Genomic DNA, 15,631 nt, shown 5'->3' with positions numbered 1-15,631 from the left:
GTAATTTTACTAGAATTTTACTCAAGTGTGTTCAAACTGCTTACATTATTAGATTAGCTTAAACACCATGGATCAACAGGATTCGGATGTTGACTCAAATTTTCTTCATCAACGGTGTTCTACAGATGACATCAATTTGTTTTTACAGTTCAACACAGATTTGGAGAACCCGGCAGAACTAACACTTCTTAGACATACATTCTTACCTATTAGTTACTATAGAAATCACAGGGACTCAGGGGCTCTCTGTCTTAATTAAGGGCATTATCAACTGGCAGGGATGCACACGGCAAACCTATAACCATGATAGTGTTGTGGAAGCAAGATGCTACAGGTTGGGAAGGAAACATCACATCTCCATTGATTCATGATTCTATGGTTCACAAACAGCATCAAGGCCATCAATCTGTTTTCAGGGTTGTTCTACTGTATAATCATGTCTGTCCATATACCCTCACAGGCAGTGGTGTAAAGTACTTAAGCAAAAATACTTTAAAGTACTATTTAGTAGTTTTTGGGGGTATCTGTACTTTATCATTTATATTTTTAACTGTTTATGACCTGTACTTCACTACATTCCTAAAGGAAATAATGTACCTTTTAGATAGAAACTGTCTCTGAGCCTGTCGGTATCAGACCTCATGCTCCGATACCATCTGCCCGACGGTTAAAGTAGAGAACAGCTCGTGGCCGGGGTGTATGGGGTCTGCCCGATGGTTAAGGTAGAGAACAGCTCGTGGCCGGGGTGTATGGGGTCTGCCCGACGGTTAAGGTAGAGAACAGCTCGTGGCCGGGGTGTATGGGGTCTGCCCGATGGTTAAGGTCGTGGCCGGGGTATATGGGGGTCCTTGATGATACTGCGTGCCTTCCTAAGGCACCGTTTCCAGTGATGTCCTGGATGGGGGGGGGGGGGGGGACGATTCCAGTGATGCCCGGGATTGGGGGGGGGGGGGGGGGGGGCACGATTCCAGTGATGTCCTGGATAGGGGGGGACACGATTCCAGTGATGTCCTGGATGGGGGGAGGTACGGTTCCAGTGATGTCCTGGATGGGGGGGATGGTTCCGGCGATGTCCTGGATAGGGGGGGGGGGGGCACCAGTGATGTCCTGGATGGGATGGTGCAGCGGTAGTATTTGGAGAGGACCCGAGGTGGCATGCCGAGTAGAGATGCTGTTGTACCCTCTCAACAAGAGTGGTGATGTCAGTGCACAACTAGGGTCAGAACTTAACTTGTGACGCTCTATTGATGTGGATCGGGGCATGTCCCCCCCCTGCTTTCTTTGTTTGACATTGATGGAGAGGTTGTTGTTATGACACCACTATGACAGTTCACTTACCTCCTCCCTATAGGCTGACTCATCATTGTTGGTTATCAGGCCTACAACCGTGGTGTCGTCACCAACCCTGTATTAAGAGTCCATGTGGAGGGGTTGTTGCCAATCCTCACAGCCTGTGGTCTGCCCTTCAGGAAGTCCAGGATCCCGTTACAGAGGGTGGTATCCAGACCCAGGGCTCTGAGCTTGGAGGGAACAATAGTGTTGAATGCTGAACTGTAGTCAATTAACAGCATTCTCAGATAGGTGTTCCTCTTGTCCAGATGTGTTCATGTGATGGAAATGGCATCTTCCATGGTTCTGTTGGAGCGGTAGGCTAATTGGATTGGGTCTGAGAAGATAGCGGAGAATACGCCTGCAAGCTGGTCAGCACACACTCGGTGCCAGCGGCTTCGTGAGTATTCACTCTTTTGAGCGTTTTCCTAACATAAGCCTTGGAGAGCGAAAACACCTAGACGTCAAGAGCAGCGGAAGTCTTCCTGAATGGCTCAGTATTGTCTGCCTCGAAGCGAGCACAGAATGTGTTAAGTTTGGCTGGGAGGAAGGCTTCAGTGGGCACCACACAACTGCATTTGTATTTTTTGGGTGTGATCGTCTGTAGTCCTTGCCACATTCGACGTATGTCTGAGTTGTCGAACAAGATAAAAACTAGACGAAAAGAGCCATCTACAATTCCCCACACGACAGCTTCTTGCATTGTTGCCATTCAGAATAGTAACAAAGCATGGCTTCTGGCCCCATCGAAGCGGGCGCATCTACAGTGACTTGTACAGTTCTAAATTGACTACAAATTAGTTCTGTGTGGAATGCATCTAGACAGATCGTGAACACATTTGCTCTCAGAATAATAGATAAATATCCACAGATGTTAAGACAGAACAGAGGAGGGGGGGGGGGGGGTATTTCAAAAATAATCAGCTCAAGGAAAGAACAAAAAAGACTGGAGACATTTTTGGGACGGACTAACAATGCTAAATAGGATATGTTGAATCATACAGGTAGGTGTTTTTTCAATGAGAGATGCATATATTTGCTTAACTCAACAATGAGAAGGATATACACACACACACAATCATTTGTTCTATAATTTTCAATAGAAATACAGGTGTTGGTGTTAGTCATAGTGATGGATACATTTAATAGTGAGTGTAACAAATAAAACAGAATAAATCAAGAGATGTCTTCTTTAAGATACAAACAGGTTGTAAGTCATTTAATGGTATTCATTCTGTAAAGACTTTCCGATAGATGACATTACACATCGTGCGTATGTATATAGACCTTTGCCAAAAGACAAATCTAACCTAGAGCTTGATACAAACAAAGACAGATTTAATCTCAGCACCGTTTCCAACAGCACGGTTTAACACACACCATTGCTTCAGAAACCTCAAATGGTTTATCTTTCAACCCTAACTATCTCCAAACATTGAACTTGCCAAGGGTAAAAGCCTACTGATAACATACAGGATTTATACAGCCGCGTACATAGTAGGTCAGTTCACAAATCTCTCCCATTGCTGGTTAAACAATGTCATTTTACATCAAAGAACTTTTTAATCTTTTCATTTTAAAAACACATTTGCTTTAAAAAAAAAAATGGGCCAGTGATTAATGACATATGAAGCTAAATGTTATTTGCTTTGTAGAAATGTAAAAAGCCTTCCTGAGATCATGTTGCTGGATATGAGCAATCACATCCTGTCTCAATAGAGATGGGAACAGGATATGGAGCAGGCATCCCAAATTGTGCCCCATTGCCTTTATAGTGCACTACTTTTGACTAAGGCTGTGGTTAAAAGTAGTACACTATAGGAAAAAGAGTGCCATTCGGGACCAAGAGAGACTAACTACATGGGCCCACCCAGCTTGAACTAAATACAATGCAGAATCAACAAGGTTTCAGTTTTACTGTTAAACAAATTATAGACACTTTAAAATGTCAGAGATAGTTTAAAAGGAGCTTGTAGTGGTGGAATGATCACAGTGCTAGCCTCAGTTCTGTTCGATTCATTTCTACACTCACACACCTCAACTACAAACCGGATATTTAACTAATCACAATATTACACTTGAAATGACCCATAGGTTGTCCCATTGAAAATCAAATATATAATTTACACAAAATAAAATAACAAATATACAAGCCAGCCAAAACAAAATCAGCTAATTCTGGAATGCCATATCAGATAAGAAGAATCATTGTGAGATAGTCGGCGGTAAAAAGACGCTTCCTTCAAACCAAGCATTCGTTAGCCAGCCGTAAAGCCTGTCGTTAGCCAGCCGCAAAGCCTGTCGTTAGCCAGCCGCAAAGCCTGTCGTTAGCCAGCCGTAAAGCCTGTCGTTAGCCAGCCGTAAAGCCAGCCGTAAAGCCTGCCGCTAGCCAGCCGTAAAGCCTGCCGTTAGCCAGCCGTAAAGCCTGCCGTTAGCCAGCCGTAAAGCCTGCCGTTAGCCAGCCGTAAAGCCTGCCGTTAGCCAGCCGTAAAGCCTGCTGTTAGCCAGCCGTAAAGCCTGTCGTTAGCCAGCCGTAAAGCCTGCCGTTAGCCAGCCGTAAAGCCTGCCTTTAAGCCTGCCGTAAAGCCTGATGTTAGCCAGCCGTTAACCAGCCGTAAAGCCTGCCGTTAGCCAGCCGTAAAGCCTGTCGTTAGCCAGCCGTAAAGCCTGTCGTTAGCCAGCCGTAAAGCCTGTCGTTAGCCAGCCGTAAAGCCTGTCGTTAGCCAGCCGTAAAGCCTGTCGTTTCAGTGAGGCTACATCATCTTTGCATTTCCAATGCCCATCAGTAGTACTAGCACTGAAGACATGTCAGTTATTAAAAACACACGTACATAGGTACTCTGGAACAGGGTTGGGGGTCAATTCCATTACAAATCAAGTCAATTCAGGAGGTCAATTCTAATAGTTTTCTGAATTTTCTGAATAAACATTTCCAAACTGAAATTCCATGAAATGTAACTTCCTGAAATGGCCGACTTTAAATGGAATTTAGAAGAACTGCTGTAGAACATAGAGCTGCAACCCACAGAGATACTATATTAGAAACATCTTCCCCAAAACAAGGCAGATTGAAATACTATAGGGAATTTGCAATAAATAGAAAAACGTCCTGTATTAAACCTATTTTGTGCATTATACATAGCTCATAAGGCATTATAATGCAATATACATAGCTCATAAGGCATTATAATGCAATATACATAAGGCATTATAATGCAATATACATAGCTCATAAGGCATTATAATGCAATATACATAGCTCATAAGGCATTATAATGCAATATACATAGCTCATAAGGCATTATAATGCAATATACATAGCTCATAAGGCATTATAATGCAATATACATAGCTCATAAGGCATTATAATGCATTATACATAGCTCATAAGGCATTATAATGCAATATACATAGCTCATAAGGTATTATAATGCAATATACATAGCTCATAAGGCATTATAATGCAATATACATAGCTCATAAGGCATTATAATGCAATATACATAGCTCATAAGGCATTATAATGCAATATACATAGCTCATAAGGCATTATAATGCAATATACATAGCTCATAAGGCATTATAATGCATTATACATAGCTCATAAGGCATTATAATGCAATATACATAGCTCATAAGGCATTATAATGCAATATACATAGCTCATAAGGCATTATAATGCATTATACATAGCTCATAAGGCATTATACATAGATCATAAGGCATTATAATGCATAGCTCATAAGGCATTATGGATGCACTTATAATACCTTATAAAGAGGGTATCCATAGGAAGTGTTTTCCGAATAAGGACATATCTGTACATCAGAGAAGCACGGTTAGGATGCAGCATGGTCATACGTACAGATAGACAGTGTGGTTACATTACACCCAGCGTGTCATTGTTCAGGAAGAAGACATCAGCGCTGGGTTGTTTAATAATAGTATAAGCACTTAGGTTCAGATATACCGTTAGATATTCACATGACATGTGTCTTCAGTAACAGGCAGTTTCCCGCACACAGATGAAGGCAAGAATCTCCATTGAAATATATGTATTTTCTATTCCAGGAAGCCGATCCTAAGAAACACACAACACGACCTGGCTCTTATTTATCCTATAGCAGTATTAGAGCATCTTCATTCATGGATATGTTAAAGACTCTGTTTAAGACATATGAGTTCAAGTTATTCCAGCACAGGTGTAAAGAACACTAAATATTAAAGGCTGAAAAAGATGATAGAAAATAAAAAAACATTCACCACATGGTCGGCTCTTCAAAGGGATTCCCCCCCACCCCCCCCTACTATTCTAAATATCTCAACAGATCTTTTTGGAACAAAGTCGTGTTCATTAGGCACAAAATGGAACAAAAACTAACTGAAACTGGGAGGGACTACCAGGGCTTGTCCAATAAGAAATGCTTGTTTTGGCAGAGACGTGCCCTAATGAACATGAGCCAGGTGTGATACGTAGATTACAGAGAGAGCTAGGACTACTCATGGAAAGCAGCTCTGTGATTGGTGACTAGCTACGATGTTAAGTCAAAGAAGATGTTCACATGTTAATTTACAGTATAAACAGTAGATAATGTACAATACATATATTTGGTTAGAGAAAGGACCCAATGACAATATTCAAGTATAAAACACTGATTAGAGTGGAAAGGTTTAAGTTAAATAAAATAACAAAAATAAGGTTGACACTTGATGTACCCCATGTGATATGAAGGCCTGTATTTAGGTGGGGATGGGGTATTTTACCCATATCAACAGTGCTCTACTAACGTAAGGAATGATATATATTATTTATTTACTTTGTCTGTTACATAACTCCTGCCAGTAACCAACCATTGGTATAACCAAACAAGTGGTACTGTATATTTTAATATGAAAACCTATCTTAAAAGCTGAAAATACATGTAAGAACCGCAGCAGGTAGCCTATTGGTTTAAAGTGTTGGGCCTGTAAGCTAAAAGGTAGCTGGTTCGAATCCCTGAGCCGAATCAGTGAAAAAGCTGTCAATGTGCCGTTGAGCAAGGTGCTCCAGTAAGTGGCTCTGGATAAGAGAGTCTTCTAAATTACTACAATGTCAATGTAATCTTGTTATTATTGCATTGGAAGACCGCATAATGCACAAAGACATATTTAAGACTCAACATTAATGTACAAACTAAAAAAAAAATGAAGTCACAATAAGTTAAGATGCATTATGAAAACCCTCTGGGCACATGGTGACTGTTCAGACCTGGTGAAGTTTCACTTAGTTACAGATCTAGGATCAGCTTTCCATCCCCCAATCCTAACATTAACTATTAGTGAGGAAAAATACTAAACTGACAAGATCAGCATCTAGAGGCAACTTGACCCTACAACAGTGTAGGCAATTTCAGTTAGTTACATGACAGAAGGCTTGATGTGGCTGGGCTCCTGGAGCAGACTCTCCTCAGAGGACCATGAACCCAGGGAGGAGGGGAGATGAGGACGTCTCTGGTGTCTAGAATACTTCAGCTGTAATATATCTCCTACCTCACTGATGGCCTCCAACGCCTGGGGAGAAGACAGGAGAGAAGATTAAACAACAAGTGGAGAAATGAGAAGCTACTCAACATCAACATGAAAGAGAGAGAGCTGGATGGATTCCATTTGGTCTCAGAAGCAGGATCCTCTACTGTGGAGAAATGAGAAGCTATACAACATCAAGATCAACAGCAGAATGTTGAGCATAAGAAGCAGGGGTATTTCCTGCTGACCCAGGAGATTGAGATGGGAGGGGGGGGGGTTTCTTACAGCATTGTGAGGGTTGCTGAACCCTGAAATTCACCTGATCAAACTGTTAATGAAGATAAATGGGGGCCATTTGCGTAAGGGTGAACAAAGAATACACAACTAGAGCTAAAACTACACCACTTACCCCAGGAGACTTTATCTGCCCTGCAATACCATCGGTCCGCAACCTTGGAAACAATCTATCTTTCTCCACTTTCTTTGTTTCATACCTTCTCTGAACTTTGTAAAGAGAGGAAAAAGTGTCTGTTGACCCACTCATCAAAAAGATGGACTGTCCTAGGTCAGACAACACTCCTTAAATAAAAGTGTCTGAGCTCGCTGATCCACCATAGTAATGGCCTGTGCTGTCATCCTTCCAGGTCTCCCACCCACACCTGGGTTCAAACAATAGGTGTTCTCCCAAAACATGTTGTAGACGTGATTGAACCTGCCTGGGTGTACCAGACGGGCGGGGTTGGTAATTATGGGACGATTGTTGGTTCCATTGCGCCAGGCAAACTCTATTGAGCCCAGTTTAAGTATTTGAAAGGAAAATATTTTCTGAACCCTCTCTAATAAAGCACATATTGAAATGCCTTTCCTGTCTTCCACACCAGCAGCACATCAGCCATGAAAGTCAGAAGCCAGGCTTGACTGACTCAACACTGGGGAAGTGTCAGTCAGTCAGTCCCACTGCTTTGAAGAGATGTGGAGGGATTCTTTCAGCTATTAAAAGGGATGACGCTGTAGTCTCAAGGGAGAAATAAAGTCTTCACCATACAATCTAACCACTGATATACAACTTATATTCAACATTCCCATCAATTGAACTGGACCCAATTCTAGGACCACAGAGACTTGAGGTGCATCTCAATACTAAAATGCAGTTTCTTCTCCTTCCATCCCATACTAACATCTCAGAGACTTGAATAGAATATAACTAGTGATGAACACAAACCCTATTGAGTGAGAGAGACAAAATATCCTATTGAGTGAGTGACAGACAGACAAGATGCAGGATAGAGAGGACGCCATGGGGGGGGGGGGGGGGGGGGGGTCCTTTGACTCTAGTCCGTGATTGGTTGTCTCACCGTGTCCAAAATATCTCTGGTGTGGGCAGCAGACACACAGAACCTGGCCCTGGACTCTATGATGGGCGTTGCCGGAAAGCCAACCACCACCGTCCCAATGTTCCTCTTCAACATCTCCCTACCGAACGCCCTGAGAGAAAACCAATCACAGAGCGGGGTTAGAGAACATGTGACCAACTGTGTGAACAATCTGCTTATTCTGTGACTGACTGAGGAATGCCATATTGATCGTGTCAGAGGAAAGTGAACAGAAACAATCTGACCATGTTCACAGTGGTTATTTAGTCTAAAACTGTGTGAGTTGACCAAGGTGTTACGCGGCGGACTGATAAAACCTAGTCTATCTTGGTGTTTTGTTTGTGTTCTGGTAAACATCTCTAACTAGCCATTACCAGACCTACCCTATCTTGGCGGGCATGTAGAGCATCATGGGTACAACAGGAGAGTCATCGTTGCCATAGATGATGAAGCCCATCTCTCTGAGTTTCCTCCTGAAATACGTAGTGTTCTCTGACAGCTGCCTCAGACGAACCACACCTGGAAACACAATGAAACCATTCTCTATTTAATCCATTAACCTGTAAACCCATTAGTAAAAACCTGTTAAACCATTAGTGATTACAACCATTAACCAGTAAAACAATTAAAACAGGTAAACCACACCCTTTAAAGGACTATTGGCCACGCCCTCTATTCCAGACCCTCCCCTTGTCACCTGATGGGTTTTAGTTTGTTACTACTCCATTGTCAATCCCATGAGGAGCTGGCAAGAGAGCAGAACCAGGCTGGCACACGGGCGACCTCTCTTAGGCCTTAGAGCCTAGTACCTGCCTGTTCACTAAGGCATGGGTAGTGGGTAATGGGTAATGGGTAGTGGGTAGTGGGTAGTGGGTAATGGGTAGTGGGGTAATGGGTGACTTCAGCAACATGAGAAAAAAGCTCCAGTATCTGCCATTTCATTTTGAGACAGAAACATACAGCTTCAAAAGGTACCCAAGACACAACAAGTCTGATATTCAATTCACACAGATTTATTTTTTCTTGAGCCCAGGAATTCAGAACCATTCTGCGAGAACTGAAGAGTGATATAAACGGAAAAAAAGAGGGGGGTATACTCAGGAGGGATTGTTTCCCACTTGTTTCACATTCCTTTTAAATTGATGTCCTGACTGTTCCCCGTCCCATCCAGAGATGAAATCTGTAATAAACTGTTCCCCATCCCATCCAGAGATTAAATATGTAACTGTTCCCCGTCCCATCCAGAGATGAAATATGTAATAAACTGTTCCCCATCCCATTCAGAGATGAAATATGTAACTGTTCCCCATCCCATCCAGAGATGAAATATGTAACTGTTCCCCATCCCATCCAGAGATGAAATATGTAACTGTTCCCCATCCCATCCAGAGATTAAATATGTAACTGTTCCCCATCCCATCCAGAGACGAAATCTGTAATAAACTGTTCCCCATCCCATCCAGAGATGAAATATGTAACTGTTCCCCATCCCATCCAGAGATTAAATATGTAACTGTTCCCCATCCCATCCAGAGACGAAATATGTAATAAACTGTTCCCCGTCCCATCCAGAGATGAAATATGTAACTGTTCCCCGTCCCATCCAGAGACGAAATATGTAATAAACTGTTCCCCGTCCCATCCAGAGATTAAATATGTAACTGTTCCCCATCCCATCCAGAGACGAAATATGTAATAAACTGTTCCCCGTCCCATCCAGAGATTAAATATGTAACTGTTCCCCGTCCCATCCAGAGATGAAATCTGTAATAAACTGTTCCCCGTCCCATCCAGAGATGAAATATGTAACTGTTCCCCGTCCCATCCAGAGATGAAATATGTAACTGTTCCCCGTCCCATCCAGAGATGAAATATGTAACTGTTCCCGATCCCATCCAGAGATTAAATATGTAATAAACTGTTCCCCGTCCCATCCAGAGATGAAATATGTAACTGTTCCCCATCCCATTCAGAGATGAAATATGTAACTGTTCCCCGTCCCATCCAGAGATGAAATATGTAACTGTTCCCCATCCCATCCAGAGATGAAATATGTAACTGTTCCCCGTCCCATCCAGAGATTAAATATGTAACTGTTCCCCATCCCATCCAGAGATGAAATATGTAATAAACTGTAATAAGCTACAAACCAGAGAAAGTCATTCTGGTTGTGTAATGAGAGTATGATGGGTAACCTTGGCTGAGATCTGAAGACTCGTGTTAGTTCCCCGAGATGTGAAACCCAGTCACTCAACACTATGGCCAAAACATTCAGCCTCACTACCCCTCCTAGCGACCTAGCCTCACTACCCCTCCTAGCGACCTAGCCTCACTACCCCTCCTAGCGACCTAGCCTCAACTACCCCTCCTAGCGACCTAGCCTCACTACCCCTCCTAGCGACCTAGCCTCAACTACCCCTCCTAGCGACCTAGCCTCAACTACCCCTCCTAGCGACCTAGCCTCACTACCCCTCCTAGCGACCTAGCCTCACTACCTCTCCTAGCGACCTAGCCTCACTACCTCTCCTAGCGACCTAGCCTCACTACCTCTCCTAGCGACCTAGCCATGGCAGTAACTTCAAAGGCTTGAATTTCCAACACACACTCAGACAGACAGACATCTGAAAGCCATGAAGCCATGTTGGGAAAGTCCATACTACCAGTTCACAGGCTTCAATCACTCAGAGCCCTGAGGGAAGCAGGGGACTGACTGGAGGTTTTAACCCAGCCCGGTGCTAACGAGAGGGGGATACATACACTCTGGATGGGCTGAGCTGGTTCCAGATGTTTGCTGTACAGTGTGTGTAGGAGTGACCGTCAACTACACAGCACCTGATGACAGCACTCAGGTTGAAGAGAGGAGATTGTGTTCTACAGATGGACCAGACAGGAGACCCAACTTTCACTAGTTTTTAAGTACAGTTCAACCAGAGGACTCAACAGCTATGGAATTTTATATTCGTATTAAGTTTTAATTTGGAAGAATCCACACACAGCTAATTGTATTTTAAGTGCATATTTTTTTAGCAATGTAAACTGTGTTTTTCCTTCAGTTTTTCTGTGAGCAAGAATCAATGAATTTAATCAGAAGTCAGTAATGCTTTCCAGGTATGTACTGCCACCTTGTGGTTACTGGTGGTAATGACACTGTGCTGTACCAGGCACAGCCTAACGCAAGTGAAATCCTTGTGTATAGCCATCATCATCAACCCTTTGGAGCAGATTCAACTCCTGATGATTAAGTATTGATGACGGAATCAGGTTTTACAGGGTCAGTGCCAATACCGTAGTTAATGTTCAGCAGTAGTTGAGGTAGATACAGAGCATTCGGAAAGTATTCAGACCCCTTGACTTATTCCACATTTTGTTACGTTACAGCCTTGTTCTAAAATTGATTAAATCCCCCCCCCCCCCCCAGACCAATCTACACACAATACCCCATAATGACAAAGCAAAAACAGATGGACATTTTTGCTAATTTATTATTTAAAAAATAAAAAGTATTCAGACTATTTACTCAGTACTTTGTTGAAGCACCTTTGGCAGCGATTACAGCCTCGAATCTTCTGGGGTACACCTGTATTTGGGGAGTTTCTCCTATTATTCTCTGCAGATCGTCGCTGCACAGCTATTTTCAGGTCGCTCCAGAGATCTTCGATCGGGTTCAAGTCTGGACTCTGGCTGGGCCACTCAAGGATATTCAGATACTTGTCCCGAAGCCACTCCTGCATTGCCTTGCTGTGTGCTTAGGGTTGTTGTCCTGTTGGAAGATGAACCTTCACCCCAGTCTGAGGTCCTGAGCGCTCTGAAGCAGGTTTTCATCAAGGATCTCTCTGCACTTTTCTCTGTTCATCTTTCCCTCGATCCTGACTGATCTCCCAGTCCCCGTCACTGAAAAATATCCCCACAGCATGATGCTGCCACCACCATGCTTCACCGTAGGGATAATGCCATGTTTCCAACCAGATGTGACGCTTGGCATTCAGGCCAAAGATTTCAATCTTGGTTTCATCAGACCAGAGAATCTTGTTTCTCTTGGTCTGACAGTCTTTAGGTCACAATTGGCAAACTCCAAGTGGGCTGTCATGTGCCTTTTAGTGAGGAGTGGCTTCCCTCTGGCCATTCAACCATAAAGGCCTGATTGTTGCAGTGCTGCAGAGATGGTTGTCCTTCTGGAAGGTTCTCTCATCTCCACAGAGGAACTCTAGAGCTCTGTTAGAGTGACCACTCGGTTCTTGGTCACCTCCCGGACCAAGGCCCTTCTCCCCTGATATCTCAGTTTGGCCGGGCGGCCAGCTCTAGGAAGAGTCTTGGTGGTTACACACTTCTTCCATTTAAGAATGATGGAGGCCACTGTTCTTGGGGACCTTCAATGCTGCAGAAATGTTTTGGTACCCTTCCCCAGAACTATGCCTCAACACAATCATGGCTTGGTTTTTTACTCTGACATGCGCTGTCAACTGTGGGACCTTATATAGACAGGTGTGTGCCTTTTCAAATCATGGCCAATCAATTGCATTTACCACAGGTTGACTCCAATCAAGTTGTAGAAACGTCTCAAGGATGATCAAGGGAAACAGGATTAACCTGAGCTCAATTAAGCCTTGTAGCAAAGGGTCTGAATACTTGTGTAAATAAGGTATTTCTGTTGATTTTTAATAAACTGTTTTCGCTTTGTCATTTTGGGGGATTGTGTGTTGATTGATGAGGATTTAAGAATAAGGCTGTAATGTAACAAACTGAGGAAAAAGTCAAGGGGTCTGAATACTTCCTGAATGCACTGCATGTACAGTATACTGAACCAAAATATAATGGAACAATTTCAAATATTTTGCTGAATTAGAGATCATTTAAGGAAATCAGTGAATTGAAATACATTAATTTGGCCCTAATCTATGGATTTCACATGACTGGGCAGGGGCACAGCCACGGGTGAGCCTGGGAGGGCTTAGACCCACCCACTGTGGAGCCAGGCCCAGCCAATCAGAATGAGTTTTTCCCCACAAAAGGGTTTTATTTTAGACAGAAATACTCCTCCACACCCCTCCCTGACGATCCCTCAGGTGAAGAAGCCGGATGTTGAGGTCCTGGGCTGGCGTGATTACACGTGGTCTGCGGCTGTGAGGTCGGTTGTAGGTACTGACAAATTGTCAGAAAATGAAGTTGAAGGAGGCTTATGGTGGAGAAATGGACATTAAATTATCTGGAAACTGCTCTGGTGGACATTCCTGCAGTCAGCATGCCAATTGCAAACTCCCTCAAAACCTGAGACATCTGTGACATTGTGTTTTGTGACAAAACAGCACATTTTAGAGAGGCCTTTTATTGTCCCCAGCACAAGGTGCACCTGTGTAATGATCGTGCTGTTTAAATCAGCTTCTTGATATGTGTTAATGATTGCAGGATTTGGGATAATAACTAGTTCTATTTCAGCTACACAGTGTGTTTCCTCCCAGCTGAGGGAGGCTGGCTGTGTAAACTCACCCAGAGTGGTACCGTCCTCCCCCATGATAATCTTCATAGAAGTGATGATCTGTTGGGACACAGGAGGGGACATGGAGGTGGCGTAGATAGCACTGTGGGAGTGGGACCGCAGGTAGTCTATCAACTCCTACGGGGGAAGAGAAGAGACCATTGTCATTCTAATGTGGACAGTATGGGATCTATTCAGAAATTAAACATGCTCCAACTGAGCCATGGAAATCTGGTTTCACTAAGTACTGTGGGAAATGTCTCGTATCATTGGGCAATGATGAAACCGGGTTGTCCTGTTGATGACGAAACCACCACACCGAAACTTCAGTATCTGGTAACTGTATCAGTAACCATCCCTGAAAATAAAGGCTTCGACTCGTAATATACATGTCATGACTCATGCCAGTGGCGATGATCTGTGTATGAACACCCAGGGCAGTTTCAGTGTTAGAAGGGAGGGACCCCTCCCTCCCCCCTCTGTTGGAACTGAATGTTTTGGTGTTTCCAGCACTGATGGCTGCTTCAGAGGTCTTGGCACCCCGTCAAGAGCATTTCTCCTAATCACAGATCTTTTGGTGTTGCTTAGCCATACTTCCTAGTCTAGTATTCATTCACTTAACGGAATGGGAACATGAGGAAAAAAGCTGGAACTCAGGTTTCTTTCCTCCGATATACCCTCCAGCAACACTAAAGCTCTGGGTAAATACTCCCATAATGACCTCCCCTGCCCTTTAACCTCTGTCAGACAGCAGACTCACCCTTTTTCCTCCGATATACCCTCCAGCAGCACCAAAGCTCTTAGTGAACGTTCCCATCATGATATCAACATCTTTGGGGTCCAGAGCAAAGTAGTCGACCACCCCTCCACCACGAGGTCCTAGTGCCCCGATGCTGTGGGCCTCGTCCAGGTAGAGAAAGGCCTTGTAGCGCTTCTTCAGGGCTATCACCTCAGGCAGACGCACGATGGATCCCTCCATACTGAAGATGGAGAGGAGAATGGTGAGACGTGGAGGGAGGAGAGACAGACACACACATACATGACATTAACGCACAGCACACACACACTACAAATATTCTGTGGATCGACTGTTGTGTCTGGTAAATGACCACACGGCCGTACTAAGACGTGAACATCTCCCTATGTGCAATCTAAAACAACGTAAACAGTGTGTTTCTTTTTGATCTTCATTTGCTGTGAGAAGTCAGTGACAGTGTTTCTCTAGATCACTCAGGGTGTGTCAGACCGTTTTAACGACACATTTAGTGAACTGATCAGGGACAGGCAGCTTCACCAAGATCCACACTGAACAGAACGGATTGGTTGACCTTTACACTAAGTACATGACAAAGAACTGAAGTCGCACTATATTTATGCCCACTTCTACGTAAAGACTAGGCCGTGCCGAGTCTGCAGGGAGACTTTCTGTACGACTAGGCCGTGCCGAGTCTGCAGGGAGCCTTTCTGTACGACTAGGCCGTGCCGAGTCTGCAGGGAGCCTTTCTGTACGACTAGGCCGTGCCGAGTCTGCAGGGAGACTTTCTGTACGACTAGGCCGTGCCGAGTCTGCAGGGAGACTTTCTGTACGACTAGGCCGTGCCGAGTCTGCAGGGAGACTTTCTGTACGACTAGGCCGTGCCGAGTTTGCAGGGAGCCTTTCTGTACGACTAGGCCGTGCCGAGTCTGCAGGGAGCCTTTCTGTACGACTAGGCCGTGCCGAGTCTGCAGGGAGCCTTTCTGTACGACTAGGCCGTGCCGAGTCTGCAGGGAGCCTTTCTGTACGACTAGGCCGTGCCGAGTCTGCAGGGAGCCTTTCTGTACGACTAGGCCGTGCCGAGTCTGCAGGGAGCCTTTCTGTACGACTAGGCCGTGCCGTGCCTGCAGGGAGCCTTTCTGTACGACTAGGCCGTGCCGAGTCTGCAGGGAGCCTTTCTGTACGACTAGGCCGTGC

General features: G+C 44.3%; 1 protein-coding gene across 3 annotated transcripts in view; it reads right to left on the bottom strand.

Moving 5' to 3' along the window:
- Positions 1-2,513: 2,513 nt before the first annotated feature.
- The window catches only part of LOC139407384 (serine palmitoyltransferase 2-like), a 36,728-nt gene continuing 23,610 nt past the window's right edge, over positions 2,514-15,631 (bottom strand). Inside the window, exons 8-13 of one of the 3 annotated variants that reach the window (XM_071151125.1) lie at positions 14,441-14,660; positions 13,692-13,818; positions 8,591-8,726; positions 8,190-8,319; positions 3,962-6,879; positions 2,514-3,708 (exon numbers count right to left, since the gene is read on the bottom strand). In XM_071151125.1, the coding sequence (XP_071007226.1) occupies positions 6,727-6,879; positions 8,190-8,319; positions 8,591-8,726; positions 13,692-13,818; positions 14,441-14,660 (766 nt within the window). In that variant the 3' untranslated portion in view covers positions 2,514-3,708; positions 3,962-6,726. Of the gene's footprint in view, positions 3,893-3,950; positions 6,880-8,189; positions 8,320-8,590; positions 8,727-13,691; positions 13,819-14,440; positions 14,661-15,631 lie in introns of all 3 variants that reach the window. The other 2 variants (XM_071151124.1, XM_071151126.1) reach the window with 2 other exon arrangements.

This window comes from Oncorhynchus clarkii, chromosome 4, assembly GCF_045791955.1.
Source record: "Oncorhynchus clarkii lewisi isolate Uvic-CL-2024 chromosome 4, UVic_Ocla_1.0, whole genome shotgun sequence".
In the NCBI taxonomy this organism is placed as follows: domain Eukaryota; kingdom Metazoa; phylum Chordata; class Actinopteri; order Salmoniformes; family Salmonidae; genus Oncorhynchus; species Oncorhynchus clarkii.
Note: the sequence above shows the minus strand (reverse complement) of the source record. Positions and strands in the feature narration are given on the sequence as shown.